Source organism: Pseudophryne corroboree, chromosome 11 (genome assembly GCF_028390025.1).
Source record: "Pseudophryne corroboree isolate aPseCor3 chromosome 11, aPseCor3.hap2, whole genome shotgun sequence".
Lineage (NCBI taxonomy): Eukaryota > Metazoa > Chordata > Amphibia > Anura > Myobatrachidae > Pseudophryne > Pseudophryne corroboree.
Window position 1 is genome coordinate 99,082,195 of NC_086454.1, and position 20,559 is coordinate 99,102,753.

The following is a 20,559-nucleotide window of genomic DNA, read 5'->3' on the forward strand; positions in this document are numbered from 1 at the left end:
GAGTCGATGTTCCTCGTTACTGCATCAGTGCTGTGTACGTGTGTGCAGTTGCTGAGGAATTTGCGATGACTCCTGTGGGCGTCAGCTTCATCTGTGATGATTAGCAATACGTAGGCTGCGTAGTCATATGCATACAAGTCTGTATAAGGCCCTGTGTATCTGGACAAAGCATGTGGCAATGCAAGGGGTGCAAGTACATATATTATTTTGCATGCAGGATAAACACTAGCTGCTTTTGCATGCAGCCCACAAATACTGGGCAGCTTTATTTTTACACTGCAATTTAGATTGGAGTTTGGACATACCCCTCAAATCTAAATCTCTATCTGCACATTGTAAATCTGTCAGGCCTGCAGTGCAGCATGGTTTTGTCCAGGCGCACAGTTGCTTGCTCTTTCTTACTTTATTCCAGTGGCGGAGGCTGCCAATGGCCTGCAGCACAGACCACATATAGCATGTGGGGGGTCGGTTAAAAAATATAAACATACCTTTAATGACACATGTAATATGTGTGACGGTTGCCATGACCCCTAGAATCGGCAGCACTGTGTGATTTACAGACGCTGACGCAGCACTCAGCTTCTGTTCTCCTTCCCGTGTAAGCCTCCCCCAGACTCCCAATGGCTACTTACACAGGAGTCTGGGGGGAGGCTTACACGGGAAGGAGAAGCTGTGTACTGCTGCGTCCCGAGTGAAGCGGCGGATGTGAAACGCACATTGCTGTCAAACCCAAGGGTCAGGCAGCAGTCACACATGTTACATGTAACATTAAAGGTATGTGTATATGTTAAAATTGCCTGCCCCACCCCCTGTGCTATGTGTGGTCTGTGTTGCAGCCCAGGGCCCAAATCAGAATCAGGCCCAAATTCTCCTAGGGATAGTGAGATATATATAACCACTTCATCACCAGTAGGTATTTGGAATAAGGGAAAGGCAGTAGACATGGTTAGTTAAAAAGTATTATATTATAACCAAATTCAATGCCCATATCAGTATGAATGTGCATATTTTTCAATTATTATATGTATTGTCCACTGTGCAGAGCGACAAATCAAGGTCAACTTTGAATATTTACGGTTGCCTGATGCAGATGAGTTTCTGTGCACCTACCTTGCCAATTACTTTGGTGGGACGCTGCTTGTAAGGGATACTTCCTGCACGACTGAACTGACTTCCTGTATGACTGGAGGGATAAAAGTAATGGTAATGTAATGATATAGTTTAGCCAGGAGAGATTACAGAATATTTGCAATAACGGAAGCTAAGAATAAACCTGTACCTGTTAGTACTTTTCATGCTGTCAAACCTTCGCAGTTTGGCCAGCTTCCGACTCCACCTTTCCAGTTCATCGATCCGATTCTCTAAGTTGTCTGTCAGCTTACAGAGCTCCTTCACTGCACCAACGTTCTCCATGAATATCCTCTCCTAGCATTCAAAGATCAAAAATCAGAGTGCATTCATGCAATAAACCAATAAGTGCAAATATTCAATCCTGACTGAGACTGCCTGTCCTCTCACACTGCAATCAGTACCATACAGTGACTGCCTGTCCTCTCACACTGTAATCTGTACCATACAGTGACTGCCTGTCCTCTCACACTGTAATCAATACCATACAGTGACTGCCTGTCCTCTCACACTGTAATCAATACCATACAGTGACTGCCTGTCCTCTCACACTGTAATCTGTACCATACAGTGACTGCCTGTCCTCTCACACTGTAATCTGTACCATACAGTGACTGCCTGTCCTCTCACACTGTAATCAATACCATACAGTGACTGCCTGTCCTCTCACACTGTAATCAATACCATACAGTGACTGCCTGTCCTCTCACACTGTAATCTGTACCATACAGTGACTGCCTGTCCTTTCACACTGTAATCTGTACCATACAGTGACTGTCTGTCCTCTCACACTGCAATCTGTACCATACAGTGACTGCCTGTCCTCTCACACTGCAATCTGTACGATACAGTGACTGCCTGTCCTCTCACACTGTAATCAATACCATACAGTGGCTGCATGTCCTCTCACACTGCAATCAATACCATACAGTGACTGCCTGTCCTCTCACACTGTAATCAATACCTTATAGTGACTGCCTGTCCTCTCACACTGCAATCAATACCATACAGTGACTGCCTGTCCTCTCACACTGCAATCAGTACCATACAGTGACTGCCTGTCCTCTCACACTGCAATCAATACCATACAGTGACTGCCTGTCCTCTCACACTGCAATCAGTACTAAACAGTGACTGCCTGTCCTCTCACACTGTAATCTGTACCATACAGTGACTGCCTGTCCTCTCACACTGCAATCAATATCATACAGTGACTGCTTGTCCTCTCACACTGTATTCTGTACCATACAGTGCTTGCCTGTTCTCTCACACTGTAATCAATACCATACAGTGACTGCCTGTCCTCTCACACTGCAATCAATACCATACAGTAACTGCCTGTTCTCTCACACTGTAATCAATACCATACAGTGGCTGCCTGTCCTCTCACACTGCAATCAATACCATACAGTGACTGCATGTCCTCTCACACTGTAATCAATACCTTATAGTGACTGCCTGTCCTCTCACACTGTAATCAGTTACCATACAGTGACTGCCTGTCCTCTCACGCTGCAATCAATACCATACAGTGACTGCCTGTCCTCTCACACTGCAATCAGTACCATACAGTGACTGCCTGTCCTCTCACACTGCAATCAGTACTATACAGTGACTGCCTGTCCTCTCACACTGTCATCTGTACCATACAGTGACTGCCTGTCCTCTCACACTGCAATCAATATCATCAATATCATACAGTGACTGCTTGTCCTCTCACACTGTATTCTGTAACATACAGTGACTGCCTGTTCTCTCACACTGTAATCAATATCATACAGTGACTGCTTGTCCTCTCACAGAGGGCGGGATGTACTAATGTACATCGCCGCCCATCGCCGCCCTGCGCCACGATGCTGATCGCATATGTACTAACATATGCGATCAGCATTGCGGAGGACAGCTTTTCCGATAAGAGCGGTCCTCCGCGATGCGCAGCGGCAGCCTGACTTCCGGGATTCGGCCTCAGGAGTCAGTCTGCGCATGCGCGGGGTGACGGGGGCGGCCGCAGGGCATGCTGGGAGGGATCCGATCGGATCCCTCACACAGCGCCGCGGAGAGAAGCCCACAGGCTTCTGTGGACGTACGCGTACCCCGCCGCGGCGCTGTCCTGCCGGCCGGGGGTTAGTACATCAGGAAAATGCGGTAAACAGGGAGTTTACCGCATTTTCCGCTTAGTACATCCCGCCCACTGTAATCAATACCATACAGTGACTGCCTGTCCTCTCACACTGTAATCAGTTACCATACAGTGACTGCCTGTCCTCTCACACTGCAATCAGTACCATACAGTGACTGCCTGTCCTCTCACACTGTAATCAGTACCATAAAGAGACTGCCTGTCCTCTCACACTGTATTCTGTACCATACAGTGACTGCCTGTCCTCTCACACTGCAATCAGCTAACAGGATAGACAGAAAGACAGACACAGGCAAATATGGCAATGACATACTCATACCACTACTATCCCCAGCGGTTATGTGTCCCTACTTCTGCTACTACCACCCCTGCTGTCATCTGGGTCCCTACTTCTATTACCATCCAAAGCTGCCATTTGTCCCTACTACTAATACTAAACCCCACCCTATGCCATATGTTCCTAATACTACCCACACCCAGCTGCAAACTGTCTTTCTATTGCTACTACTAATACCTGCCTTTGGACAAAGACGCCCTGTTGTGCGTTGAAATGCGTTAAGGACACAGGACACACGTGTAATTCTCCCCGGCATAACCTCTTCCACACCCAACATCAGCCTGCCTGTTTCACTGCTTTCAGCAGCGCAGTCCTGGGGGTTCATTCGGCACAGCCGATAACATCTGCCACACATGGTGAAAGCAGCATCTTTTGGACTCCTAGCCGCTTCCACCTCTAACACCCGGCTTGAGCTGCAATCAACGGAGCCTGCATTTCCACCTGAGCGCTCCTAATATGGGGATCAGCGCTCCTAGCAGCGCCACAGACACCTTACGGCTCACCAGCCCTGAGCGCACCCAGCAGCCGTGATCATCTATTGACTCCGCTGGCACACCGGAGGTACACCACTGGGGCGTCCATAGTCAGTCACATCGAGTGACCGCCGTACCAGCACTGCACATCCCGGTCCCGCTGGCTGCGAGACACGGGGCTCCAGACACCAAGCTCTACACCAGTGGCCGGCTCCCATTGCCATCCATCCCAGGTGCTTTACACGCTGTACTGCACCATCATTTGGGAACTAAGGATCCTGCATACTTAGGTGGGTGAATTTAATATTTTAGAATTCCTCATTTTCATCTTTACTTCTGTGCTTTATTACAAACTTGTGATGAACAACTGCAGCATTTATCAAACATCAGTTGTGGTGCTCAGTGCATGACTTTATTTACTCACCAAAAGTACAAGCATCATATGATATATTGAGTCTCAGTTAGGCTCATTGATGTTGTATGGACATTAAGGTTACCTAGTTCTATCATTATATATATTTTTATTGAAGTGCACATTGTATGTTACATGATTATTGACTCTTGGGAGTTTTGTGATATCATTGTATATTTTATACAAAAATTAAAATATAGATAATTTTTTAAAAATATATGTATACATAGATATATACATAGATAGATATATATATATATATATATATATATATATATATCGATCGTTTATGTATTATTAAGCGCCTGCCACTTGGAATATTTATTTGTGTTGTTTTTCCTTGTCTGGAATTGGCATCTCCAGCTCCGTGTGGCTGCTGATATACAGAATTGTTTTTTACACTACTCACCTTAGCGCCAGAGACCACCTGTTGTTTCTTTTTCATCCAGGATGTCTCTACATTGCTGCATTCACCTCTCCCTCTATCCTGACTAGTCTCCCAGTTCCTGCTGCTGAAGAAAATCCCCACAGCATGATGCTGCCACCACCATGCTTCACTGTAGGGATGGTATTGGCCTGGTGATGAGCGGTGCCTGGTTTCCTCCAAACATTATGTCTGGCATTCACGCCAAAGAGATCAATCTTTGTCTCATCAGACTAGAGAATTTTGTTTCTCATGGTCTGAGAGTCCTTCAGGTGCATTTTGGCAAACTCCAGGTGGGCTGCCATGTGCTTTTTACTAAGGAGTGGCTTCCGTCTGGCCAGTCTACCATACAGGCCTGATTGGAGGATTGCCGCAGAGATGGTTGTCCTTCTTGAAGGTTCTTCTGTCTACACAGAGGAATGCTGTAGCTCTGACAGAGTGACCATCAGGTTCTTGATCACCTCCCTGACTAGGGCCCTTCTCGCCAGATTGCTCAGTTTAGACAGCCGGCCAGCCCTAGGAAGAGTCCTGGTGGGTCCGAACTTCTTCCATTTACGGATGATTGAGGCCACTGCGCTCATTGGGATCTTCAAAGCAGCAGATATTTTTCTGTACCGTTCCCCAGATTTGTGAATCAAGACAATACTGTCTCGGAAGTCTACAGACAATTCCTTTGACTTCATGCTTGGTTTGTGCTCAGACATGCACTGTCAAGTGTAGGACCTTATATAGACAGGTGTGTGCCTTCCCAAATCATGTCCAATCATCTGAATTTACCACAGGTGGACTCCCAATTAAGCTGTAGAAACATCTCAAGGATGATCAGTGGAAACAGGATACGCCTGAGCTCAATTTTGAGCTTCATGGCAAAGGCTGTGAATCCTTATGTACATGTGATTTCTTAGTTTTTTGGTATTAATAAATGTGCAAAAATCTCCCAAAAACTTTTTCTCATTGTCATTATAGGGTATTGTGTGTAGAATTTTCAGGACAAAAATGCATTCATTCCATTTTGGAATAAGGCTGTAACAGAACAAAATGTGGAAAAAGTGAAGCGCTGTGAATACTTTCCGGATACACTGTACATAATGCAACAGTCCCTTCGAATTTTAGTGTACATTAGTTTGCGTTAGTGCATCTATATTCTCACCGGGGCACACAGATTTAGCAGTGCAGTATAGACACATCTGTGGAAGAGTTGCAGTTACTCAGGCAAGTGGAGTGTAACAGTACAGAATAACAGGCCGCTGCACCTTAGTTTGCTGAGAAGAGCAGAACCAAGATTTCCATTTAGAGAATGAGATTATGAACATAATATAATGAGGTGTAAATAGCACAATTTCAGGAGCAATCTTTGCCCAGCAGGGGGGCATATGCCCATAACCACTCCACAAAGGGACTTCCAGTTATCCCCGGCTGGTCTTACTCTTTACTTGTAATACGAACCAACTTGCACCTCTGCCAAAGTTCATTATAGTAACATGCGTCACACAAACAAAATTGTCAAATGTAATAAAAACAGACCCTATCTCTGGCACTCTCATACTATATACTACTATGGGGTCTATTCATGAAGCAATGAACAGTGTGGAGACGTTAGCCAGTGGAGAAGTTGCCCATGGCAACTAATCAGCTGCTACGTATAATTGTATAGAATGCACTTTATAAATGTTACCTCAACACTGATTGGTTGCCATGAGCAACTTCTCCACTGGCACACTTCTCTACTCTTTTCACTGCTTCATGAATAGATCCCTATATAATGCTACATTTAACATTATTTTAGGAGACAAAGTGATGTTAATAAACTCCCAGCCCTAGATCATTGTACATCTGACAGACCATACCTTGTTTACTACTAAGAAGTTCTCTATGGTTTCTCCATTGGCACACACAACATCCCCCGACTCTTTTACAGCCTCAGGAAGTATCTCCTGCACCTCCTGCGCAATCACTCCTACAAGAGATAACATTTGATAGCCCATAAAAAAATACAAATGATCAGAAAGGACAGTAAGAGTGAATGGGGGTCCCATGTACTACTGGGTTCTCTGTATTGCTAGGAAGGTCACCATTTTTGTTCCCTTTGGCAGAAGTTAGGTTGCTTCTGGAGAGGTGTGTATTGGTAACTGTATTCCACAAGATCTTATTTTATTTTATATTATTTACAAAGTTCTATGAGCATCTGACTGACCTGTCTCTGCTGAGTCATCAAGCCCCACCGTGCTCGCAAACTCAGGCTTATAATGATATTGAACCAGACGCATCTGAGAGATCCGTTTCAACTGTTCCGTGGTATCAACCTGAGATAAAAAGGCACATCCGATCAGCGAGAGGTAATAAATGGGTAAATAGTCCAAACATTTAGAACTGTTATAGAAAAATGCCAATATGTAAATCTAAAAAAAGTAAATAATACACTTGACGCAAGGTAAATGAATAAATAGGTGGCTGTGTAATTATTTAACTAAATACTGGGACAGGGTCAATACGTGCTACACTAATCAGACAAATAGCCAATACTTTACACAAAATTAGAGATAGAAAAAGAAAAAATGCAAAAGGATAAAAAAAATGTTCAGACGGAGAGCTCTGATGTAGGCGCCACAGCCTGGCCATCCCCATTAGCGGCCACAGTCCTGGACACATGCCAACTAATGCAGAGCTGTGTGGTGACACGAACCACTTGAAAAAGAAACAGGAGGATACTATTGGCATATAAAACACTGCATGGCTGCATTCCCCTACACCGTATTTGATTACATTAACTGTTGTATTGGTAGATCCAGTGAGTTCCACAGTCAGCCCCTGGCCACTTTTTGATACACATTTGCATTTATTTCTATTTCTCTATCTCTGTGTGTGTGTGTGTGTGTGTGTGTGTGTGTGTGTGTGTGTGTGTGTGTGTGTGTGTGTGTGTTTTTATTTTATTTATCAGTTATTTATATAGCGCACGCATACTCCGCAGCGCTTTACAGATAATCCTTGGCCATTCACATCAGTCCCTGCCCCAGTGGAGCTTACAATCAACGGGGCAGATGTATTAACCTGGAGAAGGCACAAGGAAGTGATAAACCAGTGATATGTGCAAGGTGATAAAGGCAGCAGCCAATCAGATCCTACTTGTTAATTTACATACTGTTATTTATTGGAGCTGATAAGCTGCCTTTATCACCTTGCACATATCACTGGTTTATCACGTCTTTATGCCTTCTCCAGGTTAATACATCTGTCCCAAGATTCCCTACACACACACACACACACACACACACACACACACACACACACACACACACACACACACACACACACACACACACACACATTCACACCAGGGTTAATTTTGTTGGGAGACAATTAACCTACCAGTATATTTTTGGAGTGTGGGAGGAAACCGGAATACCCGGAGGAAACCCACGCAAGTACGGGGAGAATGTACAAACTCCACACAGTTAGGGCCATGGTGGGAACTGAACCCATGACCTCAGTGCTGTCAGGCAGTAATGCTAACCATTACACCATCTGTACTGCCTCAAATATATATATATATATATATATATATATATATATATATCCAAAAAAGATACAGGCACTCACCACTTCCTTGATGATGAAAACTTTATTGGTGTGTCTCACATAGAGACAGTTAACAACATGTCAGCAAAAGGTGTCGATGTTTCGGCTCCATCTGAGCCTTTTTCAAGACTAACAAGATTACAGCAGGTTCTCACCCAGCAGCCCATGACACACATCAAACCCTGGAGCACTTTTATAGCAGAGGCATATCACAAACCCCGCCCATCAATCATCCAACAGGAAGTAACAAAAACACTGGTATTCAAGTGTTTAACATGTTTAATCAAGGATATGTGTACAGCCAATCGAATGTCCTATGACATCAAAGAGTTACACAACATGTGAACACAATCACAACTATTTAGAACCAAGGGAACAACCGATAGCGGCTAATAGCCGCGTTACCGGAAGTGCTGTGCGTTCCACTGCCAGTGGAACGCACACGTCTATCCGGCGGAAGTGGATTTAGCGGACGTGACGTGCGCTCCACTGTGTATGTGGCCGGAGGTGTAGATGGCATAGGACGGCTGTACGTCGTCGCTAAGCAACCCGACTGACGCCAGTATATACGATCACATGACCGACCAAAACACATAAGTGAATATGAATTAATATAGTCATAAATAGTGTGTAATAAGGCGCGCAAGCACGGGAATAATTCATAGATGTATTAAACATAGGGCAGGGGCTCCATATTAGTCCTGAGTGCGGAACAAGCATTAACCACATTAAACATCTTCTTAGTTTGATTCCAATAGATGACAAGTAATTATTGCATAATAATTCATATTTACTGTTGTCAAAACTTCATTCCTGAGATAAAAGCTTGTTAACCGCCTATCACTAACCAAAAGAACCACACATTCTCGCCTTTGTAAGTATATATAGAATAATTCATAATGACTTATACAGCTTAGCTGAGAAATGTGTAATAGAAATTTAAAACACATAATATGGATATAGATGGAACCCAGGACTTAATGGAGACCGTATTAAGTGTGTGATATTGCCTCTGCCACTAGGTGAACCAGAGTGATCACCAACACAAAAGACAAGAAAATCACAAACAAGACAACACACATAATTGTAAACATACATTATGAAAAATACGGATATTAAAAAAGTCTAGTCATAGCCCTATCCAAGAAAAATATTGAATGGATTTGCCTCATTTAGGCCTCGTGGTTTAGGCCAGTTACGACAACGAGATGCTAAATGGATATACGAGCTGGACACTCTGACACCACGAGGCCTAAATGAGGCAAATCCATTCAATATTTTTCTTGGATAGGGCTATGACTAGACTTTTTTAATATCCGTATTTTTCATAATGTATGTTTACAATTATGTGTGTTGTCTTGTTTGTGATTTTCTTGTCTTTTGTGTTGGTGATCACTCTGGTTCACCTAGTGGCAGAGGCAATATCACACACCCAATACGGTCTCCATTAAGTCCTGGGTTCCATCTATATCCATATTATGTGTTTTAAATTTCTATTACACATTTCTCAGCTAAGCTGTATAAGTCATTATGAATTATTCTATATATACTTACAAAGGCGAGAATGTGTGGTTCTTTTGGTTAGTGATAGGCGGTTAACAAGCTTTTATCTCAGGAATGAAGTTTTGACAACAGTAAATATGAATTATTATGCAATAATTACTTGTCATCTATTGGAATCAAACTAAGAAGATGTTTAATGTGGTTAATGCTTGTTCCGCACTCAGGACTAATATGGAGCCCCTGCCCTATGTTTAATACATCTATGAATTATTCCCGTGCTTGCGCGCCTTATTACACACTATTTATGACTATATTAATTCATATTCACTTATGTGTTTTGGTCGGTCATGTGATCGTATATACTGGCGTCAGTCGGGTTGCTTAGCGACGACGTACAGCCGTCCTATGCCATCTACACCTCCGGCCACATACACAGTGGAGCGCACGTCACGTCCGCTAAATCCACTTCCGCCGGATAGACGTGTGCGTTCCACTGGCAATGGAACGCACAGCACTTCCGGTAACGCGGCTATTAGCCGCTATCGGTTGTTCCCTTGGTTCTAAATAGTTGTGATTGTGTTCACATGTTGTGTAACTCTTTGATGTCATAGGACATTCGATTGGCTGTACACATATCCTTGATTAAACATGTTAAACACTTGAATACCAGTGTTTTTGTTACTTCCTGTTGGATGATTGATGGGCGGGGTTTGTGATATGCCTCTGCTATAAAAGTGCTCCAGGGTTTGATGTGTGTCATGGGCTGCTGGGTGAGAACCTGCTGTAATCTTGTTAGTCTTGAAAAAGGCTCAGATGGAGCCGAAACGTCGACACCTTTTGCTGACATGTTGTTAACTGTCTCTATGTGAGACACACCAATAAAGTTTTCATCATCAAGGAAGTGGTGAGTGCCTGTATCTTTTTTGGATATATTTTTGGATTTCTTGTGAATCTCTTATGGAGCACCGCCCAGGTTGCAAATTGAAGCAGTGAGTGTGGACTTTCTGGATATATATATATATATATATATATATATATATATATATTTATTTATTTATTTCACTTTTGAACCCCAGACTGAAAAGAGCTGCTGCAATGTTGCTGGTACTCAGAGGAGTTCGGGATTTTTCATACAGAGAATTTCAAAACTGTTTTCTAAAGTTAAAAGCCAGATTCTAAGTCTTTAAGAATCCACAGTACGAACTCCGATTACAAATCATTCTGTCGGTGGAATTCAAATAAGACTACTATAGAAATATAAAAAAAATCTTTAAATTTAAACAGGAACACTGCTATTATCTCAGCAAAATTGTTTACTACTACATTAGGTGCCTAACCTGCACCAGTCAGCAATGAATGGAAATCATTTATGTCATTAAAAAATATGAAAATATAAAGAAAATTAACACCCCTGAAGAAGTCGCCTAAGATGAAACGCATTGGGTGAAAACTATATGTTATATCTGTAAAAGTGAATGGGCTATTAAAAGCCTGAAAGTTGTCATAGCTAATTTTGGTGAAAAACTGTTTTGTGAAAATGAAATCTCTAATATTTTAACAATTGTTTTTACTGTATTTTAATAAATTAATCTTTATATATGAATAAATTGGGTGTGTGCATTAAGGTAATAACAGTCATTCCTCAGTTCATATTCTTTACTATTCTAAGTGGTTTTTAACCAATTGAGACATTTCTAATTAATTACAGCGCTCCTCAAATAAAATTATTTGATATTATTTCTCTTAGGCCCATATTGGCAAGGGGCTTCTATTTGAGGTAGCAGCATAAGATAATTAATAAACTACTTTTGTTTAATGTGATATTTTGAATCACACTCAAAAGGTATATCATAAAAGGAGTACCTTGGTTAAAGTGCAACAAGGATTATTTTGTTTATATATATATATATATATACATACATACATACATACATACATACATACATACATACATACATACAGGTTGAGTATCCCATATCCAAATATTCCGACATACGGAATATTCCGAAATACGGACTTTTTTTAGTGAGAGTGAGACAGTGAAACCTTTGTTTTTTGATGGCTCAATGTATACAAACTTTGTTTAATACACAAAGTTATTAAAAATATTGTATTAAATGACCTTCAGGCTGTGTGTATAAGGTGTATTTGAAACATACATGAATTGTGTGAATGTACACACACTTTGTTTAATGCACAAAGTTACAAAAAATATTGGCTTCAGGCTGTATATATATATATGTATATATGTACATATATATGTAACATAAATGCATTCTGTGCTTAGATTTAGGTCCCAACACCATGATATCTCATTATGGTATGCAATTATTCCAAAATACGGAAAAATCCCATATCCAAAATACCTCTGGTCCCAAGCATTTTGGATAAGGGATACTCAACCTGTATATATATATATATATATATATATATATATATATATATATATATATATATATATATACATATATACACACACACACACACACACACACACCAATAGATATATTTACAGATATATATATATATATATATAATTATTTTTTATTTTTATCCTTTTGGGTTTCTTTTATAATTTTTATTCATTTGCTTGTTTGCATTTTTCACCTTTTCTATCACTCTAGGCCCTGGATGGCTGATTATGACCTTCATTATGAAACAGCTCCCACACCCACTAGACTCCGTACTAGAGCGCATCCACCCTCTACCTCACAGGTTCTCAAACTCGGTCCTGGGGACCCCACACAGTGCATGTTTTGCAGGTAACTCAGCAGGTGCACAGGTGTATTCACTACTCACTGACTAATTTTAAAGGATCCACAAGTGAAGCTAATTATTTCAATTGTGATTCTGTGAGGAGACCTGCAAAACATGCACTGTTTGGGGTCCTGAGGACCGAGTTTGAGAACCTGTGCTCTACCTTATCCCCTTTATAGAAAAATGCTACCTAAAACTAAAAAAAAAAAGGTGCTTTAGATAGAGTTTAGTCCAGTGGTTCTGAAACTTTTTAGTCATGGCACCCTAGAGTCTCAGAATTATCTTCACGGCACCCCTAGAAAAGAAGTTTCTTATTGAGAAATTCAGAAAAAAATATTAAATTAAGTAAACCATGTTTATATGTCATGCTTAGGTTCAGTTATGTGGTGAGGGGCAGGATTCACTTCTGTTTGTGCACACATTTTGTGATTAAAAGCCACAAGCACTGGTTTTGACTATAAATAATTTGCATTGGTCCTGGACCACGGCATACAGTGTTACCACAATAAGGTGGATCCCTCTCCCACTAGATATAACTATCCAGTGAACTGTCAAAGTATTAGCTGCCTGCTGGATAAGTGCACCAAACCAGAGCAACAAATCAGAATTAGTTTTCATTATTGAACTTGATATGTTAACAAATAACATTTGGGACTGAATTAGTGCTACACAAAGTATCTAACTAATTTTCTCTTACGTCCTAGAGGATGCTGGGGTCCATATTAGTTCAACGGAATATAGATGGGTCCACCAGGAGCCATTGGCACTTTAAGAGTTTAATAGTGTGGGCTGGCTCCTCCCTCTATGCCCCTCCTACCAGACTCAGTTTAGAAAATGTGCCCGAAGGAGCCAGTCACAGCTAGGGGAGCTCTACAGGGCTTCTCTAGTAAAAGTTTTTTTAGAGTTTGTTATTTTACAGGGAGGCTGCTGGCAACAGCCTCCCTGCATCGAGGGACTGAGGGGGGGAGCAGTGTCCGCCCTGCGGGGTCTTGAGCCACTGCCTCCGCTGACTGGATATTGAGCTCCAGAGGGGACAGATCGTGCACCGCCACAGGGGAACGCTCCCCCCGGCAGCCAGCCGCCACCCCCTCATAGTGCTGAAGCGTGGCGAGTAAGTCACTGTCCCCCCTTACAAGCGGGGGGTCAGAGTGAAGAGGGCGGCTTAAGGGTGGGAGCGCGGTATTAACCACGCTCCCGAAAGGCTCAGCGGTACTGCGGTGCGGCGCTGTGAGGGGCGACCTGAGCCAGCACAGGACCCTGCACTGACCATTTCCAGCTGTCGGGGTCCGCGGATCTAATACAGCACGAATTTCCTCAGGCCAGTATAATCTTCAAGAGCGGGAAGACAGCGCCATTGAAGGGGCGGAGCTTCTCCTCAGGGCGGACCCAACAGCGTTCAGCACCATTTTTCCTGCCTGCAGTCACTGCCAGTGGATGTCCAGGTCCCTCCAGAGCAACTCCAGCTATCTGTACGGTACCAGGGGGTTGTAGAAGGGAGGGGAGGCTGTATTTAGGCTGTGTCACCTGTTAAGGGACACAGTCAGCGCTGGTTAGGGACTCCCTATACCTCTAATAGCGCTGTGTGTGGGTTGGCTCCAATCTCTGTGTCTCTCTGCCATTCTTGGGGGAAAACTCTGTCTAAGTAAATACCCTGTGTGTTTGTGGGGTGTTTGGTGTGTGTGACAACATGTCTAGGAACACTGTTTCATATGCTGCAGAGGATTTGTCTTCCCAGGAAGACTCCATACCATGTAATCAGGATTGCACTGTTGTAGTGCAGATCCTGGCTAGAGAGCCAGAATGGTTAGTCTCTCTAAGGGGGACTATTTCACAGATTTCTGATAGGGTTGCTAGGACTGAGCATGCCACTCAGGTCCTACAATCCTCTATGGTTGTATGGTCTGATACTGCTTCCTCGGGGTCCCTGCGGTACATTCTCAGAAACGTGCACTTGCAATGCTTATGCAGGATGACATGGACACCGACTCTGACACTGCAGACGGTGACGGGGATGTGTCGAGGGGGGCAGCATCACTTGCTAAGGGGGTGCAGTTGATGATTGAAGCTGTAAGGGATGTTTTACATATTTTTGAAACAGCTCCTGAACAGGTGGAGGAGGACTTTTTTACAGATAATAAGAAGCCCACCTCACCTTCCCGGCATCCAAAGAATTAAACGCTGTCTTTGAAAAAGCCTGGGAAACTCCGGAAAAGAAATTTCAGATCCCTAAGAGGGTCTTGGTTGCTTTTCCCTTCCCAGAGGAAGATAGAAATAAATGGGAGTCCCCACCGATAGTCGACGCCTCTGTCTCCAGGTTGTCTAAACAGGTGGTGTTGCCAGTCCCGGGATCTACCGCGTTGAAGGACCCGGCAGATCGCAAAGTGGATACTACGCTAAAATCCATTTACAAGGCTTCCGGGGCTATATTACGGCCTACTATAGCCTGTGCTTGGATTGCAAAAGCTATTGCCAGGTGGTCAATCACTCTGCAGGAGGAGTCGGCTTCGCTGGATAGAGGTGACGATTTGTTTTTACGCCATATTCAGTATTCTGCAGGGTTCCTGGTAGATTCCATGAAGGACCTTGGTTCCATGGCTGCGGGGATCTCCTCCATGTCCGTCTCGGCTCGCAGGGTTCTCTGGCTGCGCCAATGGTCTGCGAACGCGGAATCCAGGAAGAGTGTGAAGGGCCTACCCTATACAGGTCAGGCTCTCTTTGGGCAGGCGCTGGATGCGTGGATTGCCACGGCTACCGTGGGTAAGTCTCCTTTTCTCCCCTCAGCTGCACCGGCTACGAAGAAGCCTTTTACACCAGCCATGTCACAGTCCTTTAGGCCCGCGAGGTCTAGAAAGAACAAGCCTTCGAACACCTTCTTCAGAGGTGGTCGTGCCAAAGGAAAGAAACCTGCTCCCGCAGGTTCCCAAACCCATAAGCTCGCTTCTGATACCCCTAAGTCCTCCGCATGACGGTGGACAGCTAGGCCTGGAGGAAGGTCAGGTGAGGGCAAGACTCCGGCAGTTCAGCCAAGTCTGGGTGTCGTCTGGCCTGGACCCATGGGTCCTGGATATAGTGTCCAGGGGGTACAGACTGGAGTTCCAAGATCCCCCACCTCATCGTTTCTTCAAGTCAGGCTTGCCAGCTCTGCTGGCAGACAGAACAATTCTTCTGGAGGCCATCAGAAAATTGGTGGTGTCAGAGGTCATTGTTCCAGTTCCACCTCAGCAGTGGAACAAGGGTTTGTATTCGAACCTTTTTGTGGTACCAAAACCGGACAGTTCGGTATGGCTTATTCTAAACTTAAAATCTTTGAACCCTTATCTCAGGGAGTTCAAATTCAAGATGGAATCTCTGAGAGCTGTCATCTCAGGACTGACGGAGGGGGAGTTCCTGGTGTCGCTGGACATCAAGGATGCATACCTCCACATTCCCATTTGGTCGCCGCATCAGGCATATCTCAGGTTTGCACTGTTGGAAGATCACTATCAGTTCCAGGCGCTGCCGTTTGGTCTCTCCACAGCACCAAGGATCTTCACCAAGGTGATGGCGGAGATGATGGCTCTCCTCCGCAAACGGGCTGAACATAATTCCATATCTGGACGATCTCCTGATCAAGGCGTCGTTCAGGGAGAGGTTGTTGCAATCCATCGCTCTCATGACACAGCTGCTCAGGAAGCACGGTTGGATCCTGAACCTTCCAAAGTCTCATCAGCAGCTGACAAGGAGGCTGTCTTTCCTGGGAATGATCCTCGACACGGAAGTGCAGAGGGTTTTTCTCCCGGTGGAGAAAGCATTGGTGATTCAAACAATGGTCCGGGATGTTTTAAGGCCTACCTGGGTATCGGTTCATCAATGCATCTGCCTTCTGGGGAAGATGGTTGCCGCCTACGAGGCTATGCAGTACAGCAGGTTTCATGCTCGACATATTGGACCAGTGGTCGGGCTCTCACTTACACATGCACAAGAGGATACGCCTGTCTCCGAAAGCCAGGATTTCGCTACTCTGGTGGCAACAACTTCCGCACCTTCTGGAAGGCCGAAGGTTCGGAATTCAGGACCGGATCCTTTTAACCACAGATGCAAGTCTAAGAGGTTGGGGAGCAGTCGCTCTGGGGGAAACCTTTCAGGGAAAGTGGTCGGATCAAGAATCCCTTCTCCCAATAAACATCCTGGAGCTAAGGGCCGTGTACAACGCCCTTCTGTAAGCAGCACACCTTCTACAGGATCGGGCTGTTCAGGTGCAGTTGGACAAAGTGATCACTGTAGCCTACATAAACCGACAAGGTGGAACGAAGAGCAGCGCTGCTATGTCAGAGGTGTCAAGAATCCTCCTCTGGACGGAAAGACACTCTGTAGCGGTGTCGGCAATCTTCATTCTGGGAGTAGACAACTGGTAAGCAGACTTCCTCAGCAGACACGATCTCCATCCAGGGGAGTGGGGCCTCCATCCAGAGGTGTTCGAGTAGGTAACCGGTTGGTGGGGGGTTCCTCACATAGACATTATGTCCTCCCGCCTCAACAAGAAGCTGGGGGGGTACTGTTCCCAGTCAAGAGACCCTCAGGTAGTGGTGGTGGCCACACTGGTAACTCCGTGGGTGTTACCGTCAGTGTATGTGTTCCCTCCACTTCCTCTGATTCCAAAGGTTCTTCAGCTGGTAAGAACAAAGTTTCTGGCAATCCTCATTGCTCCAGACTGGCCAAGGAGGGCTTGGTATGTGGGTCTTCTGGATCTTCTGCTGGAAGATCCATAGCCCTTACCTCTTCGGGAGGATCTGCTACTGCAGGGGCTGTTCGCCTATCAAGACTTAACACGGCTACGTTTGACGGCATGGCGGTTGAGCGCCAGATCTTAGCTTGGAAAGGTATCCCGAGTTAAGTCATTCCTACCCTGATTCAGGCTAGGAAGGGGGTGACGTCTAAACATTACCACCGTATTTGGAAGAAATATATTTCTTGGTGTGAATCAAGAAAATTTCCTGCAGTGGAGTTTCAACTTGGAAATTTTCTCCTTTTCCTGCAGGCGGGAGTGGATGTGGGCCTGAGATTAGGATCCATCAAGGTCCAGATCTCTGCTTTGTCCATCTTTTTTCAAAAACAATTGGCTGTCCTCCCTGAGGTTCAGACCTTTTTGAAAGGGGTTCTGCACATCCAGCCTCCCTTTGTGGCACCAACGGCACCCTGGGATCTAGATGTGGTGTTGCAGTTCCTACAATCAGCTTGGTTTGAGCCTCTACTGGAGGCTGACATCAAGTTTCTCACGTGGAAGGTGGTCACTTTGTTGGCCTTGGCTTCTGCCCGACGCGTGTCGGAATTGGGGGCTTTATCTTGTAAAAGCCCTTATCTGATTTTCCATGAAGACAGGGCGGAACTTAGAACTCGTCCACAGTTGTGTCGGCTTTCCATAGCAACCAGTGGCTACTAACTCCTCAATTGCTTCAAAGGCTTTGGATGTTGTCAGGGCCTTGAAGATCTATGTGAAGATGACAGCTCGTCATAAAAAAAACTGAGTCTCTCTTTGTCCTCTACGATCCCAAGAAAATTGGGTGTCCTGCTTCTAAGCAGTCGATTTCGCGCTGGATTAGGTTCACTATCCAGCATGTGTATTCTACGGCGGGATTGCTGTGTCCGAAATCGGTTAAGGCCCACTCTACTCGTAAAGTGGGTTCTTCCTGGGCGGCTGCCTGGGGTGTCTCGGCTTTACAGCTTTGCCGAGCTGCTATTTGGTCTGGTTCGAACACGTTTGCTAAGTTTTACCAGTTCGATACTTTGGCCTCTGATGACCTCAAGTTTGGTCAAGCAGTGTTGCAGTAGCCTCCGCGCTCTCTCTCCCCTACTGGGAGCTTTGGTACATCCCCATGGTACTAATATGGACCCCAGCAACCTATAGGACGTAAGAGAAAGTAGGATTTTGGTTACCTACCGGTAAATCCTTTTCTCGTAGTCCGTAGAGGATGCTGGGCACCCGCCCAGCGCTTCGTTTTCCTGCATTGGTTTATAGTTCAGTACTACCTGGTTCCTAGGTGAGTTCTGCATTATTTACTGTTTCAGCTGTTGCTGAGTTTTCTGGCATGTTAGCCGGATTTGTATGTTGTGTGAGCTGGGTTGAATCTCGCCACTATCTGTGTAATTCCTTCTCTCGAAGTATGTCGTCTCCTCGGGCACAGTTTCTAGACTGAGTCTGGTAGGAGGGGCATAGAGGGAGGAGCCAGCCCACACTATTAAACTCTTGAAGTGCCAATGGCTCCTGGTGGACCCGTCTATACCCCGTGGTACTAATATGGACCCCAGCATCCTCTACGGACTACGAGAAAAGGATTTACTGGTAGATAACCAAAATCCTATTATCTTTATTGCAGATGATCACTGTCTCTTGTTCCCCTCTTGACATGCACTACTAATTCCCTTCACTTCCCACCACCCCTGTCATGCCATGCATGTTCCCCTCTATCACTTACCTCCTCAATGTCCTCCTTAGCTCTAAGGTCAGAGGGGTGCATAAGAGAGCCCATTATCTTGACATTTCCATGTACCACAAGAGCCTCATCTGGCCGTTCTGTGTTAATGCCAATACGTCCATGGTGAAAGACCGTGTCCGGGAGCTGGCCACGTTGCCACAGCACTTCACTATCACTCTCAAACTGACCAGGATTTGAGGCCTATAGAAGACAAATTTAATGAGAGAAGCATCAATATAACAAATGTAAAAACATCCTGTCGCAGAGCCTTAATACCACAACAGCATCATGTGACTTCCCCACAGGTCACTAACAAATCCACAACTTTAGGGCTATGAGAACTCCCACTGTGGGTCAGTAAGACTGAAGACTAATCCAACAGACATACAGAAAACTTTAATACAGACTGAACTATTAAATCTGACAGCAGGTAATTGATTGGGAGACATAATGGGGTGATTCACAGTTGGACACCAAGTAAATACAAGGCGTAACTTTGCACCTGGACCAACCATGTTGCAAAGCAAGGGGTGCAACTAGACTTATCTATTTACTTTTACATGCAAGATTTTCTGTACATTTCCCAAAACAGGGGGTAATTCCAAGTTGATCGCAGCAGGAAATTTTTTAGCAGTTGGGCAAAACCATGTGCACTGCAGGGGAGGCAGATATAACATGTGCAGATATTAGATTTGGGTGGGGTGTGTTCAATCTGCAATCTAATTTGCAGTGTAAAAATAAAGCAACCAGTATTTACCCTGCACAGAAATAAAATAACCCACCCAAATCTAACTCTCTCTGCACATGTTATATCTGCCTCCCCTGCAGTGCACATGGTTTTGCCCAACTGCTAAAAAATTTCCTGCTGCGATCAACTTGGAATTACCCCCACAAGTTCTGTCATGCTTTGTATACAGACTCAGACATGCATACATATATACAGTCACAATTTGAAAAAATCTGTGAATGCTACTTTTTACACAGAAATACAATACAAGGGTGACTTTTCAAATAACACGAGTCTTATCTTTAGGAGACTGAATTTAATGTACTTCTTCCCATGCCTCCCCATTACTTTAATAGTCAGCCTCCCTCACCCCCAATCCCATCCCCGTAAGACATGTGATTACACTTACTGGGTATACTGATTAGTAAATGACAAACACAACATGGCCAGTACGCTACTGTATGTAAATGAATGGCTCATGCTCTTATTTACTAAGAAGTAGATAAAAAACAGTCTTTATACAACAGTCATATCTTCACGGGTATGTTTAAATGACATGTAATCATATAAAAGGAACCGGATACTGTCCCGTACAATTATGCAGACCTCAATGGATAAATTGATTCATAG

General features: G+C 44.3%; 1 protein-coding gene across 10 annotated transcripts in view; it reads right to left on the reverse strand.

Annotated features, from left to right (window-relative positions):
• MYRF (myelin regulatory factor) overlaps nt 1-20,559 on the reverse strand; it is a 318,723-nt gene that overhangs the window by 55,146 nt on the left and 243,018 nt on the right. For all 10 annotated transcript variants that reach the window (XM_063944661.1, XM_063944662.1, XM_063944660.1 and 7 more), the window contains 5 exons: nt 19,203-19,403; nt 7,109-7,217; nt 6,762-6,871; nt 1,280-1,425; nt 1,111-1,183 (listed from right to left, as the gene is read on the reverse strand). In XM_063944661.1, the coding sequence (XP_063800731.1) occupies nt 1,111-1,183; nt 1,280-1,425; nt 6,762-6,871; nt 7,109-7,217; nt 19,203-19,403 (639 nt within the window). The remainder of the gene's footprint in view (nt 1-1,110; nt 1,184-1,279; nt 1,426-6,761; nt 6,872-7,108; nt 7,218-19,202; nt 19,404-20,559) is intronic.